This window comes from Parus major, chromosome 1, assembly GCF_001522545.3.
Source record: "Parus major isolate Abel chromosome 1, Parus_major1.1, whole genome shotgun sequence".
In the NCBI taxonomy this organism is placed as follows: Eukaryota; Metazoa; Chordata; class Aves; order Passeriformes; family Paridae; genus Parus; species Parus major.
The window spans coordinates 89069722-89082727 of NC_031768.1; the positions used below are offsets into that span (position 1 = coordinate 89069722).

Below are 13006 nucleotides of genomic sequence, written 5' to 3' on the forward strand. Positions count from 1 at the left end.
ATTACACAACAAAAATGAGAATAAAACTTCCACAAAATCAGTGAGGTGAGAAAATTAATGAAACAGGGTGGGAAAACAGACTCTTGCTCTCATCTTCAGGGGAAAGACAATGTACATGATTTTTCTCTTGTCTACTGGCTTGTGAAATCACTATTTCATATTTGCAATACTTCATTTGTCCTTCATAAATTTCCTTAAAGGATAAGTAAAAATGGGGTTGTATTACCAAATACAGTGACAGTGATGGGCAATACAGAGCAGAGTAAGAGCCACTAAGTTTCTTAGCATGAAAGAAAGCCGAATAACAAAAGCTGGAACAGGAGGATGAAGTTCTCAAAAGAGAAAGTTTTTGATATATTTAATTGATTTTGTAGCATCTGCATTAAAAAACCCAAACACCTAAGGACAGAGTTTCTCTCATCCCTTTACCCAACACTGAATACATAAATCAAAAATGCAGTTTTTGGTTCCCAGTCTCATAGTTCCAAAAAAGTAAACTGGGACCTAGCTCAAAGATGAAAGGCTGAAACTTGTCTTTTGTTTAACAGCTTGACTTCCCAGAGCTGCTAGAAAAGTAAACTAAAGATATGTTAGTATTTCACCCTCTGCTAGCTGCAGCATACACAAATCTGTGCTTATCATACATTCTTACTAAAAAAAGTTTAAACCTAATTTTATATCAATATCAATCAAGCTATTTTAAATGACACGCTAAAATCAGGGTAAGACTGAAATACTGAAATTGACTTCAAAGAAAAAATAATTTTACATGTGTATGCTTTTTCTTTGTATGCACGCTTTTTTCCTTAACAGCTTCCATCAATTAAAATCATGTAGACTTATTGGAGACCAGCTGTTCTCATTTGTTGCGCTTCAGTAGACAGGGACTCTGTGATTAATGGTCCTTGTTTTTCTGCAATCTGTAGTCTCTCTTCTCTTCCTGCTCATGTACTGTTTAATGATATAATCTCAACACTGACATTACTAGGTCTATTTCTGATTTACTGGAATAATGCCCAGAGTTTATTGTGACAGAAGGAAAAGTATCCTAAATCACTGCATTGGGTTCTTGCTTGAAGCTGACATGTGTCTGGGCAGGAAAGAGGTGGTGTGGTTTCCAAGAACCAAATTACTTACTGGAACTGAATGGGTGCATGTTCTTCACTATTATAAGATATGACTGGAAATATAATTTAACAAAGGTCAAAGGAAAGATCTGAACAGAACTCTGAAAGATCTCTCAAAATGCTAATTTGAAAACTTCAAAAGAGAAAACCATATAATTCCCATATCTACATTGTAACTGTAAGAAGAAAATTCCAATTGATAGTGTAGACTGTTTATGCTGCCTGAACTGGCATACATTTAAAAGACTCCTTTTTGTCTCCTGTTGTCTAATATGATGCATTTTTGTATTACAGTATTGGGCCTCTCATTTTTTATGACTGACACTATGAAACAGTTGTTCAATGCATAGCTGTGAGTATATATTTTAAATTTTGCTCTCCAAACCTGGCCTCAGAGCAATTTGGCAACACAGCTGCTATGTGAAAACAACATAACGTTACCCTGTGTTTTCTCAAAAAAGTATAAATCTACTGACAAACACACTTTATTTTTTACAAAGCATTAGAAACAACCAGCACACTGCTCAGCATATGATGTAAGGTTTGACAGCATATAGCCAATGTTATGTGTCTTGCTAAGGTATATTTTCCAGAAGGAAGAATACCAGGCAAACAATCACATGTGGCCAGGTGACACAAAATTTAAATAAACCAGGACATGTTTTTCTTCCCTACTGATGGAAACCAAAACTTCACAAAGATGTTTTTCAAAATGGAATTTTGAAGAGATGGGGGTTTTTTCTCAGAGAAATAATACAAGGAACTACAGCTGGAAAGAGCCAAGGAAAGACGCAGATTGGAAAAGTGGGATTTCTCAGGTCAGAGGGCCCTGTACTGTTAAGTTCTCAGGTAATTGTGCCAGCTACACATTTTTCTACAGCAGCTCTATGGACCATGATGGTTTCATGTGTGCACGTTAAGTGATTGGCTCTAAGTCATCTTTCTTGCCCTTCTGCTATCAAAGACAGCTGTTAGCTCTAAGAGTAACCCAGATGCAACATATTAGGCATTTTTGCCCTCAGAGAAGTTGCTTAACAAACACCTATAAAAGCAGATACTGTGGAATAATGCATTTAAGGACTTTTTAAATTGAAATGAAACTGACAATAATAATACTGGCAGAATCCTGATGGACTAAAAATTACTTTAGGGAAAGACTGTAAAAGCCACCATTTAGAAAGAACAGAGATTCTTAAATTCAAGTTTGGATCTGGATATAAACAGAGATTCTTCTAATATTCTAGAATGAAAAGTATGACCAAGATGTCTGTGATCTTACTTTAGAGTAACATGTAATTTAAGCATAAAGAAACCAAACTGGTTATAGAATAGCCATCTTAAGCTGTTGCAGCACTTTTTCTGCAGTGGCACCAACTCTCAGATTGCATTACAAATCCCACTGAAGATGGTAAGCATAAAAAAACTAAACCTGATAAAATAAAGTCACGTTGTTATCTCTGATGTAAAACTACAACTAACCAAGGTTTGAAGTCCTTCAAAATGTTTTGTCCTTCAAAAGGAAAAATTTTGATAGTTATAGTAAAATATGGATGGTAGGTTGACCAAAGGTAGGCTATTCCAGAATATCCCAATTATAGGAAACACATCATATGTCAATATGCTCAATACAGCACTTACTAAAAGCATCACTATAAAATTCTATTTTAAATGTGTATTTTACGCTTGGTTTCACTGACAAAGGAAATTTTTTATTGGATATTTGAGAGATTCTCAAGAATTAGTTTTAAAGGTGTTGTAATTTCACAAGTGATCTTGGTACTAATACTAATGAAACCTTTTAGGGACACAATATTACAGAGGAAGGAAAATCTGCATGAGTAAAGTACAAGAAATGGAATTAAATATAAAATCCAAGGGCACAGCCTCAAACTTCAAAGAACTTGCACTTTAGGGTTAGAGTTTGTGATACAGAAGTGATGGAAAAAGATAATTTCAATTTTACTTGTCTTGCTTTGCTTCCACTATTAAAGGCTCGCCCTGAAAAGCAGCACATTACCTGCCAGCTAGATATACATCAGGGAAGACATGTAATGGGTGTATTAGTCAATCACAGCAAGACCACAAACGCTGGTAAGATGAAGCCACATAAAAGGAAGATGCCATTTTTGCATGCATCAGTAAACATATTCCTGCAGAGATTACAAATTAAAATGGTACTGTCAAGGGCCACAGCACAGATGGGACCCTATCTAGAATGTGTTTCCTTGATGAATCATCAGCTCAGAGAGAACTGATATGAGGAAAAAGGCCCAAAGAAAAGGAAAGGTAATGAAGACAAAATAGTGAAAAAAGCCCCACAAATCAAAAACCCAGGTTGTGAATGTGTACGAATGAGCTGTTTATCTGCAAAGAAAAGGCAAAATATTTAAAATGCATGACAACGTGGATAGCAGAGTATCATATCAAATGGGAATTAAAGCCATAAAAATACGTTCAGTCTTGAAGCTGGAAGGTTTATTTCCATCAGAAGACTGAAGCTGACATGGAACAATTTTCCTGAAAAGCAAAGAGTGGATTTCAGCTTGAGCAGCTATATAACAGTGTAAGGCCTGGGTGGGGCACTTTTGCATGTGGAGGAGCGTGGTGTTCCACACACGAGTGACACCAAGCAGGTGCCAGGGGCCGCACGTGCAGCACGGTCTCCAGGCTGTGTGGAGCTGCATGTACCCCTTGGAAGCTGGATAAACACAGCCAGCTTGTTGTCACTGACAAGCCTGCAGGCAGCTCCCACTTGGTGGTTGCACCAACAGTGCAGAAGGAAGTTTTACTGTTAATGACCTTTCTGTTTGATAACAGGAATAATGCATACAGCTGTCTCCTTAAAAGAGAAACCTATGATAACTTGGATGACCAAAATGGAGTGATGCTTTCTATGGACAGGTTACCTGCTGACTGAAGGCCTGTGTGATGATGCCCAACTCAGGGCTCTCAGCATCCACAGGGTTGCAAGATTCCATGTGCTTTTCTGCCGTTCTTTGTAGTGCTAGTTCTAATAAATTGCACTTTGGATGCTAACTTACAGGGCCTTGAGTGCCTTTCTTAGTGGGATCATAAGGGATCAGCAAACCTTAATGCAAAACATCATCAGCTTGTTTGTTTAAGAAAGGAAGGTATATGAGTTCTCTGGTGTGCAGCTGAGGGAACCAGACTCAGGAGGTCCCTTCAGCTCCACTCCACTAGAAGGCTCACATGTCTACCAAAAAGAAAATTTTAAGGATAATATGAATTTTCATTCTATTTCAGTAGATTGCACAGTCTTAGAAATCTATCAAATCAAACCAGTTGATTCTTGGTATCAATGGGCCAATCTGTGTTTTGCATTTTTGCTCTTTGTTGATTGTTTAGCTAACCTGTGCTGAAGACAAAGAAACCCCAAAATACTTTAGCTTGATTTCTTTTTATAACCAAGACAGTCTTCATTTCAGCTAGGCTGCATGACACTTCCCAGGATGAGCTTATGAACCTTGCTTGATGAAAGAACTCTGATTAAATTGCAAGTGCATAAAACAGAGTTTGCAGCTATACGCTATTAACCAGGAAGCTCATTTATTAGCAGGGAAGCTATCACAAGAATCCAGTTCCTTGAACAGGAAGTGAGACAGAGAATCTACTTTAACTAAGCCACAAGTTCCCTAATACAAATGAACAGACACAGGTAGTGCTGCGACTGCACATCCAGTCACTAGTATTCATTCAATGGCCTCTTGCTGTCATTTTGATGAGGTTTATCTGCAAAAGAGAGAATGCTCTTAAAACAGGACACAAAATCCTGCAAAGATACAGTAAGGGAAATAAAATAAGATTCAGCTACTGTCAGGAAAGAATATAGACTTAATAAAAGTTACTTTATTCAAAAACGTCTATTTTTTTGTTTTGGGTTTGGTTCGTTTTAATTTGTTTCAAAGCATTTGGAGTAATGCTCTCAATCGTCTTGTTCAAATACTGCAAGAACTCAACTGTAGGAGTCAAATTTCTAATTAATAGTGAGTTACAGTTAACAGAACTGCTCTAAAAGTCACCAACTTAAAATGCTCCTCTTGCTCTGTTCCAGCATACCCTTAACTCTGAAGAAAGTGTTAGGAGTCTCAAAGCCAGTTGTACAATGATTGTGTCAGCTGGTGATTCCCCTCACAAGGGCACTTGTGGCATTGTCATGGCATTGGTGCAGAGTGAATGCAGATGGATTTAAAGACCCAACACTGTCACACTGTGCTCATGTGTGCTGCTGTAAGTCACTGGGTAAGCTGCTGCAGCACTGTTGGCTCATTTGTCACAAACCAGTCAGCAATGGCTAAAACAAGAAAGGAGGGCTCTTCCCCGTGTCAGTCAACACAACTGAAACAGCTCAGCTTTGGAATGACAGGAGATGAACTGTGTCAATAAGTGAAATGAGTGGCTGCTGGCTTATAGGACCTGGATTTCACACTGCAATCCTTTTCCTACCCCAGCTGCACTTATATTAAAAGGGAATCTATAAAGCTGTTGTATATTTAAAGCTGTACTTGCTGAAGTCTGCTCTGATTATATTTAAAATAATGAAGACCTATAATAGTTCCCAGCGGTTTTGCTTAATCCTAATGTTCTTTGCAGCAGATAGAGATTGTGTCTAGTTCCAGTAGCTGAGTTATTTATTTTGCCTAAAATGCCTACTGAAGGTCGATCTGGCATTTCCTATGACATCAAGGAAGGAAAAAGAGGTACTAACATATGGAAGGTGTCCACAGTTTTGACCTTCAAAAACATTGAGGTAATTCTTATAGAATATTTACAGAGTTTAAAATGTTTTACCTGTCTGCACTATTTGTAAAAGAAACCATAAATCATATATTATGAACCATATGCTACTGTCAAATGTGTCTTTGAGTAACTGTCTTATCATTACAGCTCCTGGTATGGAGCCAAGCACTGAAACACATTGCTTACATTTGTATTTTCTTGAAAGTTCTTAGTGTATTGTATTACATTCCAATTATAGTAATAGAAATCTAAGATGATTACTTCATATAAAATAAATATATACTTTTTGGCAAAAACATATAATTTGCTTAAGTCCAAAAAAGTCCAGAGCATTACACCATACAACAGAAAATATCTGTCTGCCATTAAATCTCTTTAGTGTTCCTTCTAAACTTGCTCCAAAGAGACACTTAGTAAAGGAACAGTGAATGATAAATTATTATTGCTAGTGTTGCATCATCATTAGTTTAACAGTAGGTCAGAAGAAGAAAAAACTAAATCTGGAGAGGCTGCAAACTTTGATTTAATGGCTATAAAGGTGCACTTTGTTAGTGAATAATTATTCATAAACCATTCAGTGTCTTAATACTGAATCTTACATATTAAATAACTACTGCATTGAAGTGTTCTTTCCTCTTTACAACTATGTTTTTATCAACATCCAAAGAAAAGAACAAACATTTTTTACTTTTGTGGGAGGGAAAGAGGGGATATATATATGCATGCACTTGGGGAAACTTGACTCTAGTAATTGCAGAAACCTATACAGAAACCCTGCTAAAGAGCAGATTTTAGTCCATTATCCTGAAATCTTAAATGTCAAGAAGCAGAAGAAAATTTCAAATTAAATAGTTCAACTACATGATGACTGCTGCATTGTGAGTAATAGCCGAAGATTTAAGTAACATTCATCTGTCTAACAGAAACTACCTGCTCTACGGTTCATGCACCAAATACCACAAAAACTCAGAATAAACTGATTCTACATGAAAGTTAATTAATCAAAGTTAAATAAAACAAGCATTTTAAATAATAAAATCATCATCATCACAAGAGGATAGAGTATTAGAATTTTAAGTACATTATATTGCATTACTTTATGAGGTAAACCTGCCATTTGTTAAAAAAACAACAACTAAACCAGTGTACAGTGTAACAAGGAGACAAACATACTGGATAAATAAAACAATTTCTTTTAAAAATCCTGAAGAGACACATGCAAATAGAAAAATTGAAAGGATTCAGATGTTCCATTTTCATAGATAAAATGGATTTGAACAATTATGTGTTTGTCTCTGTGAAAGCTACCTAAATCTAAAATTAAGTTATATTAGAAATAATCTTAGAAGAACTAGACTCTGACTTTCTAAACACTTCCCTATATGGCATCTTTCAATACCTTACTATTTTTTGAAGACATGCATCAATATTTTAAACCTATATTCTGTCAACAGGCATTTCTCCCCATTTAAGAAACATTTTAAAATCAGCTTGTTCACTGGTCCACAAACTTAAGACAGACGAATCTCTATTCAATATGAATCTTGCCTTCTCTTAACCCCACCCCTGCAAGAGGAGAGGGAAGGATGAAAATAAAGTATTTTTAACTATTCCCACAGTGAGGAAAACATTACTTTTTGGAAGCCAGATCTTTGAATTTCTTTAAGAAAATCAATTTTGATCTTATCACTTTATCATCTTCTCAAGTTCCCCTAACATCCATTTTGTCATAGATTTCATATAGCTAAGGCAATCATTATTTCATTCACTATTCTCTGAGCTTTCATTCACTATTTAGAGCTTTGGTTCTCTTAACACCAAAAATGTATTCAGAAAAAATGAAAGTTCTCTTTTAGCACTGTAGGCATATAAACATTCCAAACTGAGAGGGTTAATTAGAGCTTTAGCCTTACTTTTTTTGCTACTTGCCTAGAGGCTTTATGTTGAATTTTACATACTAAATGTGTAATTGAGCTTAGAAAATTGAAAGCTAAATGATTTAAAATAAATTTATGTGGATTAAAGTAAAAAGAAAATATAGTAAAAATGAAGAGATTTCATTCTGAAGCCAAGTGTTTGAATAATAAAAAAAAAAAATCAGAAGCTCAGGGCAGTGCTAGAGAACCCAGAGAAGAAATGAACTGCCTGCAATGTTATTTCTTCATATTTATGGAAAACTGTTTTTTAATTTAAAACTGGACTTACTTCTTTGATAATATTACATTGCAGGATATTTGCCTCATAGCCTTTGATGTGCTAATAAAATTATTTAAATGGCAGCATTGAACCAGTTACACACAATACACATAAAAAAACAGTATTTTTTTGCTCACAACTTACTAGATTTTGATAAAAGGCAGTATAGTTAGCTCTTCATTAGTTACAAATAACTTTAATTCTCAGATCCTACTTGCACCTCAGTTCAAAAATGTCATTAGAGAAAATTTAGTTTTAAGCAAAGTTTTCCAGTATTCTAAACAACTCACTTGCAACTATTTTGCCCTATATTTTAGGGTGTCAGATGAAAGAGAAAATTAGGCAAGTGTGATGATAAATGTTTTGCTCTTAGCAAAGCACAAATGTGCGTGACTTTCTCTTAGCAAGAAATGCTGACAAATTAATGACCAAGATAACAGGTTAATATCCCTGAAGAGAAGGCAGAGATGAACAGAGGCTGCATTCTCACAAGCAGGGATTGGTTAGGTTGTGTGTCAGATTGCTGGCTGGGAGAGCTCGACCAAGATGTACTGGAATAACTTCTATGACATTTAGGTTTAGCAATGACAAATTGTGAATAATGCACCCACCTGATGAGAAAAGCAAGATTCAAACATTTTGCCATAAGTAAAATGATAACTTTCTGTCCAGAAGCAGCTAAAAATGCACACATAAGTTTTCATTTTCCTCTTCCCTCATGCAGTCCCAAACCACTTAATACACTTTTGTTATAGGTTATAAACTCATTGGAATCAGGCTGTGTATTTCCTAAATTATTACACAGTACTTCCCACTACAAATCACGCACCTCAGTGATATTTAGTGCAAATACAATTTCTATCTGGATAATAAACAACAAAGAAAAATGTATTTCCATAATAATTTTCGGATTTTCTGCAGCTAAAGATTTGATGAGTCTGTTCACAGCTCTGATGAAGGACTGATACCTTTCCCCACTGCACAAGAAAATATATAAATATCAGAAAAAGTTGCTGCACCTTAAACACTGAATGCACATACTAAGAGAATGAAAATACAAGTTAAACTTCCAGTTAAAAACAACTGCTGCATTTATGCACTGAATCTTGGTCTCCTAACTACTGCCCTAATTCCTTAATAGAAACTTGGAACTTTTTCTCACTATTAATAGATGTGTGGCACTGAAGTTCCCTAACATCTTATCAGGTTTTACTTGGATGACTAAATACAGATTGAAGTGCTTGGCTCCTGTTGGAGTTTGAAAATTACAACCACTCATTTAATCTATTTTCAGTAAGGATTTCTACAATTAGGTACTGTTAAAGTAAAATTTAGAAAAACACTCTGATTTATTGGACACTTACCAGAGTTTCCCAAATTCACAACCTATTTCTGCTAAACTTCCAGTATTTTACAAAAACTAAAAAATTTCAAGGTAAAGAAAATAATATTACCCTCATACATGCCAGCTGAAGTACTCTGTCTATTACTGAACAACAGTTCAGACAAAAGTGAGTGCTTGTGTCCAGTTTTAAGAAAAAAAAATTACTGTTCACAGCAGTTCATGAAAATAGAAGTAAAATGAAAAACATTTTGGCAAAAAGAAGACCAAATTTTTGTAGTTCCAAGAAAGCTGCAGAAAGAGAAAGTGAAGTTTTTGCTCCATAGAAACAAAAAGAAAGACAAACATTCAAGGCAAATCTATATCCACCTGTAGAAAGGCAAAATGTATGATAAGAAATCCAGGAAGTGTTATTTTTGTAATGAGATCTTTATTTTGTGTCACATAGTCTTACCTTTCTCTGTTAAATTTCAGAGAATGTAGAATAGCCGGTCGCTTCTGTCGGAGGTTCCACAAATGAAGGGCATCATCTGCACACGCACTGACCAAAGCACCCTAGAGCAGACACAAAATAAAGCAACACATTATTTTTCTGCAGATTCTGTCTTATTCTTACATGATCCTCACTGCTAAAGATCTACCTGTAAAACTGAATTTATGAAAAACCATTCCTTTCTTCCAGAACAAAATTAATCTACCATAAATAATACACAATTTAATAGATCTGTTAATGTAAACATTTTATATTAGTACAAGATCAGCCAAAGTTAAATTAAAACTCCATCAATTTAAAACTCAAATTAAAACTTTGTACCAAGACTACATGAGCCAACTCTCAAGACTTTCCACATACACAGAAAGATTAACAAAATGGAAAAACCTTATTGAAAAAAGTGAGTGTATAAGATGTAACTGAAGGATAAAGGGATTGGTGCATGCATGGGCACACACATGACAGTGCCAAGCACAGCTTAGTAGTCATATCAAGGTAAGATGAAAATTCAAAACAGTAACTGTGAAAAGAGGGTGCAGATAAGAAAGCAGGGACAGGTAGCAAGAGGACAGGATGTAGGAAGAACTAAGAGATATAGACAGAAGGACAGAGTCTTTAGCAAAGATCAGAAATACTCTGGTTCTGCTTGTGGCGTCCCAAAAATGGTCATCTTTCAAAACCCAGGCCTTTATCTGTCTGAGAAGCTTGGAGTCAACTTCTACCTGCTTTTGACTTCCTTTCTCCTCACCACAGAACATTGATGACATGTGAGAATTACCTGCAGGGGAAGCTCCTTACTACTCCTGCAATGGTTTAGTATACTTACACCTCAGACCAGGCCGGGCACAGATCTACCCTTGTGTAGTACCATTGCAGAGAGGAACAGATTGCCCAAACATAAGGCAATGCTTTATACTGAGGAAGGGCAAAGATGTAACTGGAAAGATTAGTTCCTACTATCTATGACTGACTGACAATCTTCTCTAATCCTAGCAAATGTTCTTTTCAACACTGACCTATGCAAATGAAATTTACAAGGGTGAGACTTCTCTAATACAGTGTAATTCATGCTTTAATTCTCATCTCCCAAAGAGTCAGAAAGACTGTCCACCACAGCAACCAAATTAATCCCATGTATTAGGGGGTTTGCTGGTCATCCATGAAAAGAAAATATTGATTCAAACTTTGTCCTTCCTGTTCTCATCCCTGCATTCCCCTTAAGAATTTCACCATTCTGTTTCTAAAGCTTCAGTCCTCCCTCCTCAGTGTCTGTGGTTCAGTTACTTTTCCAAATTAGGTGTAGGAAAAAATAAATATTTTTCAGGTTTAAAAAACTCATAAAACTAAAACTCTTCCCCTGAGAAGTTCTAAAATCTTTCCATTTACAAAGAGGACTTGAAACTGTCAAAAGTTTTTCCTTATGTCATGGAAGAAAATTAATCAAAACTGAACTAAGATCTGGCCAACTTCTAAGGTCTTAAAAAAAAGTCCCCTCTGATTTGTATTCACCAGAAAGTCTTCTTGCCTATTCCCATCTTCACAACCTTCTGCACAGAGCAAGCTATAATCTGGTACTGTTTCTTCATGTTGTCTAAATTTGATTTTGACAAACCATTTACAAAGACTAAGCATGATGGCTTGATTAACAATCCCTGCAATTGCTTTGCATTGCTTCATGTAATAGCATATTCTCAAACATTGAGTTTTCAGCCAATAATCATCAATATATTTTGATAGAAAGATTTAGCTCATTTATTAATTTCTATCTGAACCAGGACTGTGCAGCATATTTAATTACTTAATGGGTTTTACATCATTTTACACACATTCATGTATTGACTGCCTTTTGTTAGGTATTTTAAACTGATGTATAGGAAAGCAATGCTTTTCCCTGAGTGCAGCACCATAAATATTCTTCTAAAAGGCTGTATGTTGAATGTCCTCTGGATGTACACCACTTACTTCTTGGCACAATTTGTCACTGGGAGAAGTTATATCACTCAATTACAATAACATGAATTGACTTATGCAACTAAATGTATACAGAATAATCTGAGTAAATATGTCCTTACCTCATTGATTAAGAACTGGAGCTGCAGAACTGCAGCACCACTTTCATGTTGGCAGTAGCAATCAACACCAGGCCTGCCCAATCTGTTGCCATCAAAGTCAAGGATTCTAACATTACTGTTATCACCAGAAGTAAAGAGGGAAAGAAAGAACTACCAATTAAACTCTAATTAACCTTTAATTAACCTCAATTCTTCTTGCTTTCTGTAAAACAAAAGAATTCATGCTGACATTCTACTATTCTAATTAAAGTACCAACATCAGCAGCCTGAAACATGCAACTGTGAGTATTCTGTTCTTGCCCATCTTTTATTCCTGTGAAACAAAGTACACGAATTAACACATAAATTCAGCAGATGCATCTTTAATTTATTTTTATACATTATTGGTTTATATAACACATGAATGTAACAGATTTTGGAACTTATCAAGACTAGCCATATAATGAATGTAGCTCTTTATCCATTGTCTTCATGTCTTTTTCTGTGCGTGCTAAATTGTCATCTCCCTAACTTAGAGGATGATGGTCATTCCCATCTGAGTCAGAGACTCTAGCAAGAAACTGTTTTTCTAGAAAATTACTGAAGATCAAAAGTAAAACAAAAGGAGAAATATGAAATATATTATTAGCAACCATATGAAAACACCACATATTCAAAATATCAGGATTATTATTAGAAACAATATTTTACAACACAGAGCTTGATCTACTTGTAATATATAATCATATTAGCATATTGTAAGATCCTGACCAAAAGAAGTCTACTTATTTTAGCTGCAGGTAAATGTCAGAATCTTTACTTCCCCTTTCACAGGAGAAAGATGTACAGTAAACCATTCTAATATTGGCCTCCAGAAAGTATAATCCATTAATTAGCAAATTTGAGGTTTAGAAGTTCCAAGTATGAAGCAACTGCTCTTTCAATTGTTAAACAAGCAGCTTTAATGGGTACCAGTGACCTTGAGAGACCTGAACTCTACTCTTGATTTTGTTAACTGGTCTGTTTGATAACCTTAAGG

At 35.5% G+C, this 13006-nt stretch overlaps 1 protein-coding gene across 6 annotated transcripts in view; it reads right to left on the reverse strand.

Annotated features, from left to right (window-relative positions):
* The window catches only part of STXBP5L (syntaxin binding protein 5 like), a 182494-nt gene that overhangs the window by 101603 nt on the left and 67885 nt on the right, over positions 1-13006 (reverse strand). For all 6 annotated transcript variants that reach the window (XM_015624074.3, XM_015624095.3, XM_015624065.3 and 3 more), the window contains exons 3-4: positions 11989-12070; positions 9878-9978 (exon numbers count right to left, since the gene is read on the reverse strand). In XM_015624074.3, coding sequence (XP_015479560.1) covers positions 9878-9978; positions 11989-12070 — 183 coding nt within the window. The remainder of the gene's footprint in view (positions 1-9877; positions 9979-11988; positions 12071-13006) is intronic.